The sequence below is a fragment of the Oncorhynchus keta genome, chromosome 27, assembly GCF_023373465.1.
Source record: "Oncorhynchus keta strain PuntledgeMale-10-30-2019 chromosome 27, Oket_V2, whole genome shotgun sequence".
In the NCBI taxonomy this organism is placed as follows: domain Eukaryota; kingdom Metazoa; phylum Chordata; class Actinopteri; order Salmoniformes; family Salmonidae; genus Oncorhynchus; species Oncorhynchus keta.
Genome location: NC_068447.1, coordinates 16,256,317 through 16,276,367, shown reverse-complemented (window position 1 = coordinate 16,276,367; position 20,051 = coordinate 16,256,317). Strand labels below are relative to the sequence as shown.

The window sequence follows — 20,051 nt, the reverse complement described above, 5'->3', positions numbered from 1 at the left end:
GGATCCTATGGTTCTAATGGTGAACTATGATCCTATGGTTCTGATGAACTAGGATCCTATGGTTCTAATGGTGAACTAGGATTCTATGCTTCTGATGAACTACATTTACATTTACTTTTAAGTCATTTAGCAGACGCTCTTATCCAGAGCGACTTACAAATTGGTGCATTCACCTTATGACATCCAGTGGAACAGCCACTTTACAATAGTGCATCTAAATCTTTTAAGGGGGGGTGAGAAGGAACTAGGATCCTATGCTTCTGATGAACTAGGATCCTATGGTTTTAATGATGAACTATGATCCTATGATTCTAATGGTGAACCAGGATCCTATGGTTCTAATGGTGAACTAGGATCCTATGGTTCTAATGGTGAACTAGGATCCTATGGTTCTAATGGTGAACTAGGATCCTATGGTTCTAATGGTGAACTAGGATCCCATGCTTCTAATGGTGAACTCAGATCCTAGGCTTCTAATGGTGAACTCGGATCCTATGGTTCTAATGGTGAACTAGGATCCTATGGTTCTAATGGTGAACTAGGATCCCATGCTTCTAATGGTGAACTCGGATCCTAGGCTTCTAATGGTGAACTCGGATCCTATGGTTCTAATGGTGAACTAGGATCCTATGGTTCTAGTGGTGAACTAGGATCCTATGGTTCTAACAGTGAACCAGGATCCTATGGTTCTAATGGTGAACTAGGATCCTATGGTTCTAATGGTGAACTTAGCCTTTTGGGAAACTGGGCCCTGGACATTTATGGTTTACCTACAGGTAACTGCCATAATAAAGTAAACACCAACATAAAGTGTCTTAAAACCTCTTATGACTCCCCATCCCGGATCCGGGATCGTGACTACGGCTCAAGCTCATTACCATAACGCAACGTTAACGATTTCTGAAAATCGCAAATGCTCTCAAGCTTAGCCTTTTCTTAACAACACTGTCATCTCAGATTTTCAAAATATGCTTTTGAACCATAGAAAATCAATCATTTGTGTAAGAGTGTTGATGGCTAGCTTAGCATTTAGCGTAGCATTTAGCACGCAACATATTCACAAAAACCAGCAAAGGAATCAAATAAAATAATTTACCTTTGAAGAACTTCAGATGTTTCAATGAGGAGACTCTCAGTTACATAGCAGATGTCCAGTTTTTCCTGAAAGATTCTTTGTGTAGGACAAATCGCTCCGTTTTGTTACTACACATTTGGCTACCGAAACGAACCGAAAATTCAGTCACCTAAACGTCAAACTTTTTTCTGAATTAACTCCATAATATCGACCGAAACATGGCAAACGTTGTTTGAATCAATCCTCAAGGCGTTTTGTCAAATATCTCTTCATTGATATGCCGTTCGTGGAAGCATGGTTTTTCTCAGAATCCCATGGAAAAATACCAGCAGCTGAGTTTTGCGCACCAATTTCCACGCAGGACACAGTGCGGACACTTGGCAAATGTAGTCTCTTATGGTCAATCTTCCAATGATATGCCTGCAAATACGTCACAATGCTCCAGACCCCTTGGGGAAACGATAGAAAGGGTAGGCTGATTCCTGTCGCATTCACAGCCATATAAGGAGATAATGCAAAACGTAGCTTCAGAAATCCTGTTCATTTCCTGGTTGCAGAAACATCTTGGTTTTGCCTGAAGCTTTTGTTCTAGGGCACTCACAGTGAAAATCTTTGCAGTTCTGGAAACGTCACAGTGTTTTCTTTCCAAAGCTATCAATTCCATGCATAGTCAAGCATCTTTTCGTGACAAAATATTGCGCTTAAAACTGGCACGTCTTTTTATCCAAAAATGAAATACTGCCCCTAGAGTCTTAAGAGGTTTAATAGGGTGTTGGGACACCACCAGTCAGAACAACTTAAATGCATCTTGACATAGATTCTAAGTGTCTGGAACTCTACTGGAGGGATGTGACACCATTCTTCCATGAGAAATTCCATCATTTAGAAAAAAAATGTATCATGGTGAAAAACGCTGTCTCACCACTCCAGAATCCTCCAGTGTTCAATTGGGATGAGATCTGATAACTGAGACGGCCATGGCACGTCGTATATTATTTTCATGCTCATCAAATCATTCAATGATCACTCATAGACATGGTAGCCAAAATAATGGCCTAAATAATGGTCTGCCCAGAATTTTGATACATGACCCTAAGCATGATGGGATGTTAATTGATTAATTAACTGAGGAATCACACATTTGTGGAAGCATCTGCCTTCAATATACTTTGTATCCCTTACTTACTCAAGTGTTTCCTTTATTTTGGCAGTTACCTGTATGTGCTCAGCTATACATTCTGTGAGGGTGTACTCTGTGATTGATGGACTGTCTGTTCTTTGTCTCTAGCTGCGTAATGCCATGGTAAACAGGAAGACTGGCACCTTCTCCATGGAGGTAAAGAAGACTGTGGACAAAGGGGTAAGTGTGTGTGTGTGTGTGTGTGTGTGTGTGTGTGTGTGTGTGTGTGTGTGTGTGTGTGTGTGTGTGTGTGTGTGTGTGTGTGTGTGTGTGTGTGTGTGTGTGTGTGTGTGTGTGTGTGTGTGTGTGTGCGAGTGTGTGTGTGTGTGTGTGTGTGTGTGTGTGTGTGTGTGTGTGTGTGTGTGTGTGTGTGTGTGTGTCTGTGTGTGTGTCTGTGTGTGTGTGTCTGTGTGTGTGTCTGTGTCTGTGTCTGTGGGTGTGTCTGTGTGTGTGTGTGGGGGGTGTGTGTGTGTGTGGGGGTGTGTGTGTGTGTGGGGGTGTGTGCGTGTGTGCGTGTGTGCGAGTGTGCGTGTGTGCGTGTGTGTGTGTGTGTCTGTGTGTGTGTGTGTCTGTGTCTGTGTCTGTGTCTGTGTCTGTGTCTGTGTCTGTGTCTGTATCTGTGTCTGTGTCTGTGTGTGTGGACTGGATTTACATCTTTACTGTTGTGGTCCAGATTGTGCAGTTCATACACACTGCTTCTGATATGTTGCACATTCTTATGGAGAGAGGGCCATCACACACACCCTCACAGACACACACACCCTCACAGACACACACACCCATACAGACACACACACCCATACAGACACACACACCCTCACAGACACACACACCCATACAGACACACACACCCATACAGACACACACACCCTTACAGACACACACACCCTCACAGACACACACACCCATACAGACACACACACCCTCACAGACACACACACCCTCACAGACACACACACCCATACAGACACACACACCCATACAGACACACACACCCTTACAGACACACACACCCTCACAGGCGCACACACCCTCACAGACACACACACCCTCACAGACACACACACCCATACAGACACACACACCCTCACAGGCGCACACACCCTCACAGGCGCACACACCCTCACAGGCGCACACACCCTCACAGGCGCACACACCCTCACAGACACACACACCCTCACAGACACACACACCCTCACAGACACACACACCCTCACAGACACACACACACACACACATACAGACACACACACCCTCACAGACACACACACCCTCACAGACACACACACCCATACAGACACACACACCCATACAGACACACACACCCTTACAGACACACACACCCTCACAGACACACACACCCATACAGACACACACACCCTCACAGACACACACACCCTCACAGACACACACACCCATACAGACACACACACCCATACAGACACACACACCCTTACAGACACACACACCCTCACAGGCGCACACACCCTCACAGACACACATACCCTCACAGACACACACACCCATACAGACACACACACCCTCACAGGCGCACACACCCTCACAGGCGCACACACCCTCACAGGCGCACACACCCTCACAGGCGCACACACCCTCACAGACACACACACCCTCACAGACACACACACCCTCACAGACACACACACCCTCACAGACACACACACACACACATACAGACACACACACCCTCACAGACACACACACCCTCACAGACACACACATCCATACAGACACACACACACCCATACAGACACACACACCCATACAGACACACACACCCTCACAGACACACACACCCTCACAGGCGCACACACCCTCACAGACACACACACACCCTCACAGACACACACACCCATACAGACACACACATCCTCACAGACACACACACCCTCACAGACACACATCCATACAGACACACACACCCTCACAGACACACACCCATACAGACACACACACCCTCACAGACACACACACCCTCACAGACACACACACCCATACAGACACACACACCCATACAGACACACACACCCTCACAGACACACACACCCTCACAGACACACACACCCATACAGACACACACATCCTCACAGACACACACCCATACAGACACACACACCCTCACAGACACACACACCCTCACAGACACACACACCCTCACATGTACCAGTTGAGAAGGAGTCTGGGGATGGCAGTTCAAACAATCATTAGTGATGCTGTACTGTGCTAGGAGATTCACTCACCTCTATGCCCCCCACTGATCACACACGCACACACACATACACACACACACACACACACACACTTCGCTGAAATCCCAAGGGGACTCATGGGCTGCAGTCGGAATGTGTCAGAGTATGTGTTTGTGTGTGTAACTGTGAGACTCTTCTTATCTCTACTGAGCACATGTTGCTGAATCTGAGCGAGACAGCAGCCCAGTGGTTCCCTTTTTTACCGTTCCTGTGTGTGTGTGTGTGTGTGTGTGTGTGTGTGTGTGTGTGTGTGTGTGTGTGTGTGTGTGTGTGTGTGTGTGTGTGTGTGTGTGTGTGTGTGTGTGTGTGTGTGTGTGTGTGTGTTTATTTATAGTTAAACCGGTTAAATGCTAAACCACACACTCAGGGGACAGATGGCACTCCTCTTCTTCACTAGTTTCTCTGGCTCTTCTGGTCAACATTATAATACATTCCATTTAGCATGTCCTTTGTATCCGTAGCGACTTATTGTCATACGTGCATACCATTTTACGTATCAGTGGTCCCGGAAATCTAACCAACAACCCTGCCGTTGCAAGCTCCATGCTCTTCCAACTGAGCCATTCAGGACAACGAACATATTCATGTCTGTTATCTCTGGGAATAACAGCACATGTAGCTAGTGGACATCTGTCAGATACATAGTTGTTTCTCTAGAGCAAACAACCTGCCTGCCACTAGAGGGAGCCAGATAAGAGGAAATAAATATAGGCTGTTTGCCAGCGGAATGGAGTGAAGTTGTGTGTATGAATGTTTGTGCATAAAGTTTTAGACATTACAAATACAATATCTGTAATGATGTGTGTTTGTTTGCGTGTGTGTTTCAGAAGCGTGTGCTGGTACTGCATAATGATTACTATTACACTGACATCAAGGGAACCCCCTTCAGGTGAGGCCATGTAGCTAGAGTACTCAAAGCTGTTCTGTTATCTTCTAGCAAAAAGTGTGTGTGTGTGTGTGTGTGTGTGTGTGTGTGTGTGTGTGTGTGTGTGTGTGTGTGTGTGTGTGTGTGTGTGTGTGTGTGTGTGTGTGTGTGTGTGTGTGTGTGTGTGTGTGTGTGTGTGTGTGTGTGTGTGTGTACAGGTCTCTTATAGAGGTGTGTTTTCAGTCTAGGGGTAGCCCTGTCCAGAGGCCATGGAAAATACTTCTTTAGAGGAAACGTCACTGTAGAAGAAGGTAGACATACTTCTCTCTCACCTGTTCCCTATTTCCCTCTGTTACTCATCCCTTCCCTTCCTCTCTCTCTCTCTCTCTCTCTCCCTATCTTGCTCTCTCTCTCTCTCTCTTGCTCTCTCTCTCTCTCTCTCTCTCTCTCTCTCTCTCTCTCTCTCTTGCTCTCTCTCTCTCTCTCTCTCTCTCTCTCTCTCTCTCTCTCTCTCTCTCTCCTCTCTCTCTCTCTCTCTCTCTCTCTCTCTCTCTTTCTCTTTCTCTTTCTCTTTCTCTCTCTGTCTCTCTCTCTGTCTCTCTCTTTATATCTCTCTCTCTCTCTCTCTCTATGTCTCTCTCTCTCTCTTTCTTTCTCTGTCTCTGTCTCTGAAATAAAATAATCTGTCTCTCTCTCTATTTATCTCTCTGTCTCTGTCTCTCTCTCTCTCTCTCTCTGTGTATATCTATCTCCCCCCTCTCTCTTTTTCTCTCCCTCCCTTGTTTTTCCTCCATCATGTGTATTCCCCGTGCTCCATGTCCAGGATCATGTGTGTTAATATTCATGCTGATTCTAAGCATGTTTTTATAAACACGTGGAGCCCTGGGAGCATGACTTGGCTCTTGCTACTCCTGTCAGTCCTGTCAGAGCCACTCAGGAGAGTCATTTTTCACCAGACACACACAGGACTTTAATTATAAATGAAAGTAGAGCTGAAAACCAGAGTTTTTGTCAATCTGATGCTTAAAGTGGAATGAAAAATCTAGCGATACGGGCACAAATCGGCCCATACTGCTTTTCTTATTTCAGAGCCAGTATTCTGTAAGAGATGATGATACCTAAGCAGTATGGCATTAGCAATGGCAGCTCTGTCTACCAGTCAACAGCGGCCCATTCCTACCACTGTCCCTATCATTGTAGTTGTTTAATAGTGTTTCCCACAGGGGGTTGTGGTCTTTTCTCTCTGTAGACTAACGTCTATTGGTCACATCTAGGTCTTCATGATCTGGAGCACCCTGATGTACAGCTAGCAGATGAATGGTAGGAACACAATGTTGTTAGGGGAATGTGTGTGTGTGAATGTGTGTGTGTGTGTGTGTGGGGGGGGGGGTTAGTAACAGTGTGTATGTGTGTTTAGTAACAGTGTGTGTGTATGTATTTAGTAACAATGTGTGTATGTGTGTATATTTAGTAACTTGTGTGTGTGTGTGGGGGGGGGTGTTTAGTAACAGTGTGTATGTATGTATTCAGTAACAATGTGTGTATGTGTTTAGTTACAGCGTGTTTGTGTGTCTGTGTGTGTTGTAACAGTGTGTGTGTGTGTGTGTGAGTGTGTGTGTGTGTGTGTGTGTGTGTGTGTGTGTGTGTGTGTGTGTGTGTGTGTGTGTGTGTGTGTGTGTGTGTGTGTGTGTGTGTGTGTGTGTGTGTGTGTGTGTGTGTGTGTGTGTGTTGTAACAGTATGGTGTGTGTGTTTCCACTACAGGACATACTGTGACACAGATGAGCACCCAGAGCATCGGTACCTGTCTCAGATAGAAGCCATCAAACTCTACCTCAGTGGACGAGAACCACACCTTAAATGTAAGTCCCTCCCTCCATTCTCTCTCTCTCTCCATCCTATACTCATCGACCGGACTCCATATGCCTTACTGGTCCTTTAACTGGTCTATCTGACTCCTCAATATTGTCTCACTTCTGTTCTGTTCTTTTCCATTCTATTCTGTTTGATTCTATTCTATTCTGTTCTATGCTGTTTGATTATATTATATTCTATTCTGTTCTAGTCTGTTTGATTCTATTCTATTCTATTCTGTTCTATGCTGTTTGATTATATCCTATTTTGTTCTGTTCTATTCCGTTATTTTCTATTCTGTTCTATTCTGTTATTTTCTATTCTGTTCTATTCTGTTCTATTCAGTTATTTTCTATTCTGTTCTATTCCGTTATTTTCTATTCTGTTCTATTCAGTTATTTTCTATTTTGTTCTATTGTGTTCTATTCTATTCTGTTCTATTTTGTTCTATTCTATTCTGTTCTATTATATTATGTTATGTTACATTCTATTATATTGTGTTCTATTCTAGGTGATAAGGAATTGATCCAGGAGGTTCTGTTTGATGCTGTAGTAACAGCTCCTCTAGAGGCCTACTGGACCAGCTTGGTACTAAACAAGTCAGAGTATGTACACACACACACACACACACACACACACACACACACACACACACACACACACACACACACACACACACACACACACACACACACACACACACACACACACACACACACACACACACACACACACACACACACATACATACATACATACATACACACACACGCAACCTCTTTCTCCATATCTCCCTCTAGTATGTACCATGGTTTTACACGACTGATGCTCTTAGCTGTTCGGCACACTCATTCTGTATCTAATGTGTGACGCATTACTGTAGTATTACTGTAGTATTACCTGAGTATTATTGCATGTATGTTTTCCAGGAACTCTGATAAGGGCGTGGAGATAGCCTACCTGGGCACACGTACTGGCCTCTCCAGAATCAACTTGTTTGTGGTTCCGGACCAGCTGACCAATCAGTAAGTTCATCACACACAGGCTGACCAATCTGTAAGTTCATCACACACAGGCTGACACTGCCAGATGAATGGTTCGCAACACGCTACCCCACAATTCCCTGAAGTTAGTGTTCATGTAATGACTGTTGATTGTTGGTCCTCTCACGTTGCCTGTCCAGTTTCCAGTTTCCAGTTTCCTGTTTCCTGTTTCCTGTTTCCTGTTTCCTGTTTTCTGTTTCCTGTTTCCTGTTTCATCACCTCTTTGTTTCTGTCTGTTTCAAGAGATTTCCTGACAGCTGAAGATAAAGAAGGGGTGTTCAATGCCGATCACTTTCCCCTGTGGTACAAGAGAGCAGCAGAACAGGTTCCTGGAACCTTTGTCTACTCTCTCCCCTTCAACACAGGTAGGTACACCTATCCTCTATGGGAAAACATCACTGAACAGTCCTCCTTTGATAGCCTGAACACACAGCTGAATCTGGTACAACTGCTCCACCCTGTGTCCACTGGAGAAATTACATGAGTGGTTCAAATACACACAGCGAGAGAGAGAAACACAGTCCTTCCTGTTTAACTCTCCCAGTAGTGAGATGTTTAGAGGGCTGTTTTTAGTGGTTGGTACCATATTGCAGCCAAATGCCTGAGAGGGAACATGAAAATAAGTTGATATGTAAATGGTTATTGCCTAACATAAACCGTTTCCATTACACACATATTTTGCGGAGGATGATTGCATTCAACCAAATCCATTTTCCCTTACCATTGCTTTTCTAGTTATTTCTCTCCCTATTTCCATGTTTTCCTTCTCCTTCCCCTTTCCCTCCCTCTTTCTCTCACTCCTCTCTCTCTCTCTCTCTCTGTCTCTCTCTGTCTCTCCTTCTCTCTTCTCTCTCTGTCTCTCCCTCTCTCTCCTTCTCTCTTCTCTCTCTGTCTCTCCCTCTTCTCTCTCTCTCTCTCTCTTCTCTCTATGTCTCTCCCCCTCTCTCTCTGTCTCTCTCTGTCTCTCCTTCTCTCTTCTCTCTCTGTCTCTCCTTCTCTCTTCTCTCCCTCTCTATCGCTCTTATTAATTCTGGGCTGTGTTCTTGTGGACAGGGCTGATTGCTATGGGTTGAAATTGGATATGTTATAACGAGCTGCCACACACACACACACACACACACACACACACACACACACACACACACACACACACACACACACACACACACACACACACACACACACACACACACACACACACACACACACGCACGCACGCACGCACGCACGCACGCACGCACGCACGCACGCACGCACGCACGCACACACACACACACGCACTCAGAGAAACCAGTGCCCTTCCAATAGTATTATTGAAAGAACATGTTTTGAGTGGCCTGCTGTTGCCTCAGGGAGTCCATTAAACCACACTCTAATAATACTGGTGATATTCTATTTACTTTCTGAGGTTGCCGTGGTCAAATGATTACTATAGTATATAATGTAGATACCCCTGCAGGAATGCGTATTGTAGTGATGACAAGGAGACTGATGGTGTGTGTTCTGTATGTGTCCTAGGGAAGGACAATAATAGTGTAGTGTTGGCCAGCACTGCCATTCAGCTACTGGATGAAAGAAAATCACCCATTGCTGCCGGTGAGTTGATTTAACTCCTTCAAAACACACACATACACACAGACACAAACACAAACACACTGAGCTCTGGACACGCACACATTCTGCATCTAGCACACTCTCCTCGATGGTGCCTTTTCATTCACACTCTCACTCAGACTCTGTTGATCTGGATAGTGTGTCATCTTGCTTGGACAGCAAATGGCTGTCTTCCCCTCTAGCCTCAGGCAAGGTTGAAGGTCAGCCTTTGGCCTTACTTCTGCACACAGCTGGCTATGGAGGAGGACTGGTGTGTGTGTGTTGTGTGTGTGTGTGTATGTGTGTGTGTGTGTGTGTGTGTGTGTGTGTGTGTGTGTGTGTGTGTGTGTGTGTGTGTGTGTGTGTGTGTGTGTGTGTGTGTGTGTGTGTGTGTGTGTGTGTGTGTGTGTGTGTGTGTGTGTGTGTGTGTGTGTGTGTGTGTCAGGGAAAGTTTACGTTGGGAAGTGTGGCGCTGGACAACGTGAACCATGTACGGGACCCGTGTACATGTGTCTGGAGCATCAGCATTTGTGGGTTCGATTTCAGGCTCAAAATAGCCTGAAACTCGTCAGTCTATTCTTGTTCTGAGAAATGAAGGCTATTCCATGCGAGAAATTGCCATGAAACTGAAGATCTGGTACAACGCTGTGTACTACTCCCTTCACAGAATGGAGCAAACTGGCCCTAACCAGAATAGAAAGAGGAGTGGGAGGCCCCGGTGCACAACTGAGAAAGAGGACAATACGTACAATAGAGTGTCTAGTTTGAGAAACAGACACCTCACAAGTCCTCAACTGGCAGCTTCATTAAATAGTATCTGCACAACACCAGACTCAACATCAACAGTGAAGAGGCGACTCCAGGATGCTGGCCTTCTAAGCAGAGTTGTAAAAAAAAAGCCAAATCTCAGACTGGCCAATAAAAAGAAAAGATTAAGATGGGCAAAAGAACACAGACACTGGACAGAGGAACTCTGCCTAGAAGGCCAGGAACCCGGAGTCGTCTCATCACCCAAATCATAGACTGTTCTGTTCTGCTACCGCACCGCAAGTGGTACCGATGCACCAGGTCTGGAACCAACAGGACCCTGAACAGATTCTACCCCAAAAAATAATACTGCTAAATAATTAGTTAAATAGTTAACCAAATAGCTACCCAGACTATCTGCATTGACCCTTTTTGCACTAACTAATTTGACTCATCAAGCTGCTGTTACTGTCTATTATCTATCCTTTACCCCTACCTACAGTATACTGCTGTTACTGTCTATTATCTATCCTTTACCCCTACCTACAGTATACTGCTGTTACTGTCTATTATCTATCCTTTACCCCTACCTACAGTATACTGCTGTTACTGTCTATTATCTATCCTTTACCCCTACCTACAGTATACTGCTGTTACTGTCTATTATCTATCCTTTACCCCTACCTACAGTATACTGCTGTTACTGTCTATTATCTATCCTTTACCTCCTACAGTATACTGCTGTTACTGTCTATTATCTATCCTTTACCCTACCTACAGTATACTGCTGTTGCTGTCTATTATCTATCCTTTACCCCTACCTACAGTATACTGCTGTTACTGTCTATTATCTATCCTTTGCCCCTACCTACAGTATACTGCTGTTACTGTCTATTATCTATCCTTTACCCCTACCTACAGTATACTGCTGTTACTGTCTATTATCTATCCTTTACCCTACCTACAGTATACTGCTGTTACTGTCTATTATCTATCCTTTGCCCCTACCTACAGTATACTGCTGTTACTGTCTATTATCTATCCTTTACCCCTACCTACAGTATACTGCTGTTACTGTCTATTATCTATCCTTTACCCCTACCTACAGTATACTGCTGTTGCTGTCTATTATCTATCCTTTACCCCTGCCTACAGTATACTGCTGTTACTGTCTATTATCTATCCTTTATCCCTACCTACAGTATACTGCTGTTACTGTCTATTATCTATCCTTTACCCTACCTACAGTATACTGCTGTTACTGTCTATCTATCTATCCTTTACCCCTACCTACAGTATACTGCTGTTACTGTCTATTATCTATCCTTTACCTTTGCCCTACCTACAGTATACTGCTGTTGCTGTCTATTATCTATCCTTTGCCCCTACCTACAGTATACTGCTGTTGCTGTCTATTATCTATCCTTTACCCCTACCTACAGTATACTGCTGTTACTGTCTATTATCTATCCTTTACCCCTACCTACAGTATACTGCTGTTACTGTCTATTATCTATCCTTTACCCCTACCTACAGTATACTGCTGTTACTGTCTATTATCTATCCTTTACCCCTACCTACAGTATACTGCTGTTGCTGTCTATTATCTATCCTTTACCCCTACCTACAGTATACTGCTGTTACTGTCTATTATCTATCCTTTACCCCTACCTACAGTATACTGCTGTTGCTGTCTATTATCTATCCTTTACCCCTACCTACAGTATACTGCTGTTGCTATCTGTCTATTATCTATCCTTTACCCCTACCTACAGTATACTGCTGTTACTGTCTATTATCTATCCTTTACCCTACCTACAGTATACTGCTGTTGCTGTCTATTATCTATCCTTTACCCCTACCTACAGTATACTGCTGTTGCTGTCTATTATCTGTCTGTTATCTATCCTTTACCCCTACCTACAGTATGCTGCTGTTACTGTCTATTATCTATCCTCCTTTGCCCCTACCTACAGTATACTGCTGTTGCTGTCTATTATCTATCCTTTGCCCTTTACCCCTACCTACAGTATGCTGCTGTTACTGTCTATTATCTATCCTTTGCCCCTACCTACAGTATACTGCTGTTGCTGTCTATTATCTATCCTTTACCCCTACCTACAGTATACTGCTGTTGCTGTCTATTATCTATCCTTTGCCCCTACCTACAGTATGCTGCTGTTATTATCTATTATCTATCCTTTACCCCTACCTACAGTATGCTGCTGTTACTGTCTATTATCTATCATGTTGTCTAGTCACTTTACCCCTACCTACAGTATACTGCTGTTACTGTCTATTATCTATCATGTTGTCTAGTCCTTTACCCCTACCTACAGTATACTGCTGTTACTGTCTATTATCTATCCTTTACCCCTTTGCCTACAGTATGCTGCTGTTGTCTGTCTGTTATCTATCCTTTGCCCTACCTACAGTATACTGCTGTTGCTGTCTATTATCTATCCTTTACCCCTACCTACAGTATACTGCTGTTGCTGTCTATTATCTATCCTTTGCCCCTACCTACCTACAGTATGCTGCTGTTACTGTCTATTATCTATCCTTTTGCCTGACCCCCCTACCTACAGTATACTGCTGTTACTGTCTATTATCTATCCTTTACCCTACCTACAGTATACTGCTGTTACTGTCTATTATCTATCCTTTACCCCTACCTACAGTATACTGCTGTTACTGTCTATTATCTGTCCTTTACCCCTACCTACAGTATACTGCTGTTACTGTCTATTATCTATCCTTTGCCCCTACCTACAGTATACTGCTGTTACTGTCTATTATCTATCCTTTACCCTACCTACAGTATACTGCTGTTACTGTCTATTATCTATCCTTTTTGCCCCTACCTACAGTATGCTGCTGTTGCTGTCTATTATCTATCCTTTGCCCCTACCTACAGTATGCTGCTGTTCTACTGTCTATTATCTATCCTTTGCCCCTACCTACAGTATACTGCTGTTGCTGTCTATTATCTATCCTTTACCCCTACCTACAGTATGCTGCTGTTACTGTCTATTATCTATCCTTTACCCTACCTACAGTATACTGCTGTTACTGTCTATTATCTATCCTTTGCCCCTACCTACAGTATACTGCTGTTACTGTCTATTATCTATCCTTTGCCCTACCTACAGTATGCTGCTGTTCTGCTGTCTATTATCTATCCTTTGCCCTACCTGCAGTATACTGCTGTTGCTGTCTATTATCTATCCTTTGCCCTACCTACAGTATACTGCTGTTGCTGTCTATTATCTATCCTTTTGCCCCTACCTACAGTATACTGCTGTTGCTGTCTATTATCTATCCTTTGCCCCTACCTGCAGTATACTGCTGTTACTGTCTGTTATCTATCCTTTGCCCCTACCTACAGTATACTGCTGTTGCTGTCTGTATCTATCCTTTGCCCTACCTACAGTATGCTGCTGTTGCTGTCTATTATCTATCCTTTGCCCTACCTACAGTATACTGCTGTTACTGTCTATTATCTATCCTTTGCCCTACCTACAGTATGCTGCTGTTACTGTCTATTATCTATCCTTTTTGCCCCTACCTACAGTATACTGCTGTTACTGTCTGTTATCTATCCTTTACCCTACCTACAGTATGCTGCTGTTACTGTCTATTATCTATCCTTTACCCCTACCTACAGTATGCTGCTGTTGCTGTCTATTATCTATCCTTTGCCCTACCTACAGTATACTGCTGTTACTGTCTGTTATCTATCCTTTACCCTACCTACAGTATGCTGCTGTTGCTGTCTATTATCTATCCTTTACCCCTACCTACAGTATACTGCTGTTACTGTCTATTATCTATCCTTTACCCCTACCTACAGTATACTGCTGTTACTGTCTATTATCTATCCTTTACCCCTACCTACAGTATACTGCTGTTACTGTCTATTATCTATCCTTTACCCCTACCTACAGTATACTGCTGTTACTGTCTATTATCTATCCTTTACCCCTACCTACAGTATACTGCTGTTACTGTCTATTATCTATCATGTTGTCTAGTCACTTTACCCCTACCTACAGTATACTGCTGTTACTGTCTATTATCTATCATGTTGTCTAGTCACTTTACCCCTACCTACAGTATACTGCTGTTACTGTCTATTATCTATCCTTTACCCCTACCTACAGTATACTGCTGTTACTGTCTATTATCTATCCTTTACCCCTACCTACAGTATACTGCTGTTACTGTCTATTATCTATCCTTTACCCCTACCTACAGTATACTGCTGTTACTGTCTATTATCTATCCTTTACCCCTACCTACAGTATACTGCTGTTACTGTCTATTATCTATCCTTTACCCCTACCTACAGTATACTGCTGTTACTGTCTATTATCTATCCTTTACCCCTACCTACAGTATACTGCTGTTACTGTCTATTATCCTATCCTTTGCCCTACCTACAGTATACTGCTGTTACTGTCTATTATCTATCCTTTACCCCTACCTACAGTATGCTGCTGTTACTGTCTATTATCTATCCTTTACCCCTACCTACAGTATACTGCTGTTACTGTCTATTATCTATCCTTTCCCCTACCTACAGTATACTGCTGTTACTGTCTATTATCTATCCTTTACCCCTACCTACAGTATACTGCTGTTACTGTCTATTATCTATCCTTTACCCCTACCTACAGTATACTGCTTTTACTGTCTATTATCTATCCTTTACCTCTACCTACAGTATACTGCTGTTACTGTCTATTATCTATCCTTTACCCCTACCTACAGTATACTGCTGTTACTGTCTATTATCTATCCTTTGCCCTACCTACAGTATACTGCTGTTACTGTCTATTATCTATCCTTTACCCCTACCTACAGTATACCCTGTTACTGTCTATGTCTATCTATCCTTTACCTCTACCTACAGTATACTGCTGTTACTGTCTATTATCTATCCTTTACCCTACCTACAGTATACTGCTGTTACTGTCTATTATCTATCCTTTACCCCTACCTACAGTATACTGCTGTTACTGTCTATTATCTATCCTTTACCCCTACCTACAGTATACTGCTGTTACTGTCTATTATCTATCCTTTACCCCCCTACCTACAGTATACTGCTGTTACTGTCTATTATCTATCCTTTTGCCCCTACCTACAGTATACTGCTGTTACTGTCTATTATCTATCCTTTACCCTACCTACAGTATACTGCTGTTACTGTCTATTATCTATCCTTTACCCCTACCTACAGTATACTGCTGTTACTGTCTATTATCTATCCTTTACCTCTACCTACAGTATACTGCTGTTACTGTCTATTATCTATCCTTTACCCCTACCTACAGTATACTGCTGTTACTGTCTATTATCTATCCTTTACCCCTACCTACAGTATACTGCTGTTACTGTCTATTATCTATCCTTTACCCCTACCTACAGTATACTGCTGTTACTGTCTATTATCTATCCTTTACCCCTACCTACAGTATACTGCTGTTACTGTCTATTATCTATCCTTTACCCCTACCTACAGTATACTGCTGTTACTGTCTATTATCTATCCTTTACCCCTACCTACAGTATACTGCTGTTACTGTCTATTATCTATCCTTTACCCCTACCTACAGTATACTGCTGTTACTGTCTATTATCTATCCTTTACCCCTACCTACAGTATACTGCTGTTACTGTCTGTTATCTATCCTTTACCCCTACCTACAGTATACTGCTGTTACTGTCTATTATCTATCCTTTACCCCTACCTACAGTATACTGCTGTTACTGTCTATTATCTATCCTTTACCCCTACCTACAGTATACTGCTGTTACTGTCTATTATCTATCCTTTACCCCTACCTACAGTATACTGCTGTTACTGTCTATTATCTATCCTTTACCCCTACCTACAGTATACTGCTGTTACTGTCTATTATCTATCCTTTACCCTACCTACAGTATACTGCTGTTACTGTCTATTATCTATCCTTTACCCTACCTACAGTATACTGCTGTTACTGTCTATTATCTATCCTTTACCCCTACCTACAGTATACTGCTGTTACTGTCTATTATCTATCCTTTATCCCTACATACAGTATACTGCTGTTACTGTCTATTATCTATCCTTTACCCCTACCTACAGTATACTGCTGTTACTGTCTATTATCTATCCTTTACCCCTACCTACAGTATACTGCTGTTACTGTCTATTATCTATCCTTTACCCCTACCTACAGTATACTGCTGTTACTGTCTATTATCTATCCTTTACCCACTACCTACAGTATACTGCTGTTACTGTCTATTATCTATCCTTTACCTTTACCCTACCTACAGTATACTGCTGTTACTGTCTATTATCTATCCTTTACCTCTACCTACAGTATACTGCTGTTACTGTCTATTATCTATCCTTTACCCCTACCTACAGTATACTGCTGTTACTGTCTATTATCTATCCTTTACCCTACCTACAGTATACTGCTTTTACTGTCTATTATCTATCCTTTACCCTACCTACAGTATACTGCTGTTACTGTCTATTATCTATCCTTTACCCCTACCTACAGTATACTGCTGTTACTGTCTATTATCTATCCTTTACCCTACCTACAGTATACTGCTGTTACTGTCTATTATCTATCCTTTACCCCTACCTACAGTATACTGCTGTTACTGTCTATTATCTATCCTTTACCTCTACCTACAGTATACTGCTGTTTGCTGTCTGTTATCTATCCTTTTGCCCTACCTACAGTATACTGCTGTTACTGTCTATTATCTATCCTTCCCTACCTACAGTATACTGCTGTTGCTGTCTGTTATCTATCCTTTACCCCTACCTACAGTATACTGCTGTTACTGTCTATTATCTATCCTTTACCCCTACCTACAGTATACTGCTGTTACTGTCTATTATCTATCCTTTACCCTACCTACAGTATACTGCTGTTACTGTCTATTATCTATCCTTTACCCCTACCTACAGTATACTGCTGTTACTGTCTATTATCTATCCTTTATCCCTACCTACAGTATGCTGCTGTTACTGTCTATTATCTATCCTTTACCCCTACCTACAGTATGCTGCTGTTTACTGTCTATTATCTATCCTTTACCCTACCTACAGTATACTGCTGTTACTGTCTATTATCTATCCTTTACCCCTACCTACAGTATACTGCTGTTACTGTCTATTATCTATCCTTTACCCTACCTACAGTATACTGCTGTTACTGTCTATTATCTATCCTTTACCCCTACCTACAGTATACTGCTGTTACTGTCTATTATCTATCCTTTACCCTACCTACAGTATACTGCTGTTACTGTCTGTTATCTATCCTTTTGCCCCTGCCTACAGTATGCTGCTGTTGCTGTCTATTATCTATCCTTTTGCCCTGCCTACAGTATACTGCTTTGCTGTCTATTATCTATCCTTTACCTCTGCCTACCTATGCTGCTGTTGCTGTCTGTTATCTATCCTTTACCCCTACCTACAGTATACTGCTGTTACTGTCTATTATCTATCCTTTACCCTACCTACAGTATACTGCTGTTACTGTCTATTATCTATCCTTTACCTAGTACCTACAGTATACTGCTGTTACTGTCTGTCTATCCTTTACCCTATACAGTATCTGCTGTTACTGTCTATTATCTATCCTTTACCCTACCTACAGTATACTACTGTTACTGTCTATTATCTATCCTTTACCCCTACCTACAGTATACTGCTGTTACTGTCTATTATCTATCCTTTACCCCTACCTACAGTATACTGCTGTTACTGTCTATTATCTATCCTTTACCCCTACCTACAGTATACTGCTGTTACTGTCTATTATCTATCCTTTACCCCTACCTACAGTATACTGCTGTTACTGTCTATTATCTATCCTTTACCCCTACCTACAGTATACTGCTGTTAGTGTCTGTTATCTATCCTTTACCCCTACCTACAGTATACTGCTGTTACTGTCTATTATCTATCCTTTACCCCTACCTACAGTATACTGCTGTTACTGTCTATTATCTATCCTTTACCCCTACCTACAGTATACTGCTGTTACTGTCTATTATCTATCCTTTACCCCTACCTACAGTATACTGCTGTTACTGTCTATTATCTATCCTTTACCCTACCTACAGTATACTGCTGTTACTGTCTATTATCTATCCTTTACCCCTACCTACAGTATACTGTTGTTACTGTCTATTATCTATCCTTTACCCCTACCTACAGTATACTGCTGTTACTGTCTATTATCTATCCTTTACTGTCCTGTTTATCCTACCTACAGTATACTGCTGTTACTGTCTATTATCTATCCTTTACCTCTACCTACAGTATACTGCTGTTACTGTCTATTATCTATCCTTTACCCCTACCTACAGTATACTGCTGTTACTGTCTATTATCTATCCTTTATCCCTACCTACAGTATACTGCTGTTACTGTCTATTATCTATCCTTTACCCCTACCTACAGTATACTGCTGTTACTGTCTATTATCTATCCTTTACCCCTACCTACAGTATACTGCTGTTACTGTCTATTATCTATCCTTTACCCCTACCTACAGTATACTGCTGTTACTGTCTATTATCTATCCTTTACCCCTACCTACAGTATACTGCTGTTACTGTCTATTATCTATCCTTTACCCTACCTACAGTATGCTGCTGTTACTGTCTATTATCTATCCTTTACCCTACCTACAGTATACTGCTGTTACTGTCTATTATCTATCCTTTACCCCTACCTACAGTATACTGCTGTTACTGTCTATTATCTATCTATCCTTTGCCCTACCTACAGTATACTGCTGTTACTGTCTATTATCTATCCTTTACCCCTACCTACAGTATACTGCTGTTACTGTCTATTATCTATCCTTTACCCCTACCTACAGTATGCTGCTGTTGCTGTCTATTATCTATCCTTTACCCCTACCTACAGTATACTGCTGTTACTGTCTATTATCTATCCTTTGCCCCTACCTACAGTATACTGCTGTTACTGTCTATTATCTATCCTTTACCCCTACCTACAGTATACTGCTGTTACTGTCTATTATCTATCCTTTACCCCTACCTACAGTATACTGCTGTTACTGTCTATTATCTATCCTTTACCCCTACCCTACAGTATACTGCTGTTACTGTCTGTTATCTATCCTTTACCCCTACCTACAGTATACTGCTGTTACTGTCTATTATCTATCCTTTGCCCCTACCTACAGTATACTGCTGTTACTGTCTATTATCTATCCTTTACCCTACCTACAGTATACTGCTGTTGCTGTCTATTATCTATCCTTTACCCCTACCTACAGTATACTGCTGTTACTGTCTATTATCTATCCTTTATCCCTACATACAGTATACTGCTGTTACTGTCTATTATCTATCCTTTACCCCTACCTACAG

General features: G+C 42.4%; 1 protein-coding gene across 1 annotated transcript in view; it reads left to right on the top strand.

Annotated features, from left to right (window-relative positions):
• Positions 1 to 20,051, top strand: part of cacna2d3a (calcium channel, voltage-dependent, alpha 2/delta subunit 3a) — a 418,957-nt gene that overhangs the window by 330,081 nt on the left and 68,825 nt on the right. The window contains exons 19-27 of the mRNA XM_052481816.1: positions 2,364 to 2,435; positions 5,353 to 5,414; positions 5,634 to 5,701; positions 6,665 to 6,710; positions 7,153 to 7,250; positions 7,754 to 7,847; positions 8,172 to 8,267; positions 8,529 to 8,650; positions 9,804 to 9,881. Coding sequence (XP_052337776.1) covers positions 2,364 to 2,435; positions 5,353 to 5,414; positions 5,634 to 5,701; positions 6,665 to 6,710; positions 7,153 to 7,250; positions 7,754 to 7,847; positions 8,172 to 8,267; positions 8,529 to 8,650; positions 9,804 to 9,881 — 736 coding nt within the window. The remainder of the gene's footprint in view (positions 1 to 2,363; positions 2,436 to 5,352; positions 5,415 to 5,633; positions 5,702 to 6,664; positions 6,711 to 7,152; positions 7,251 to 7,753; positions 7,848 to 8,171; positions 8,268 to 8,528; positions 8,651 to 9,803; positions 9,882 to 20,051) is intronic.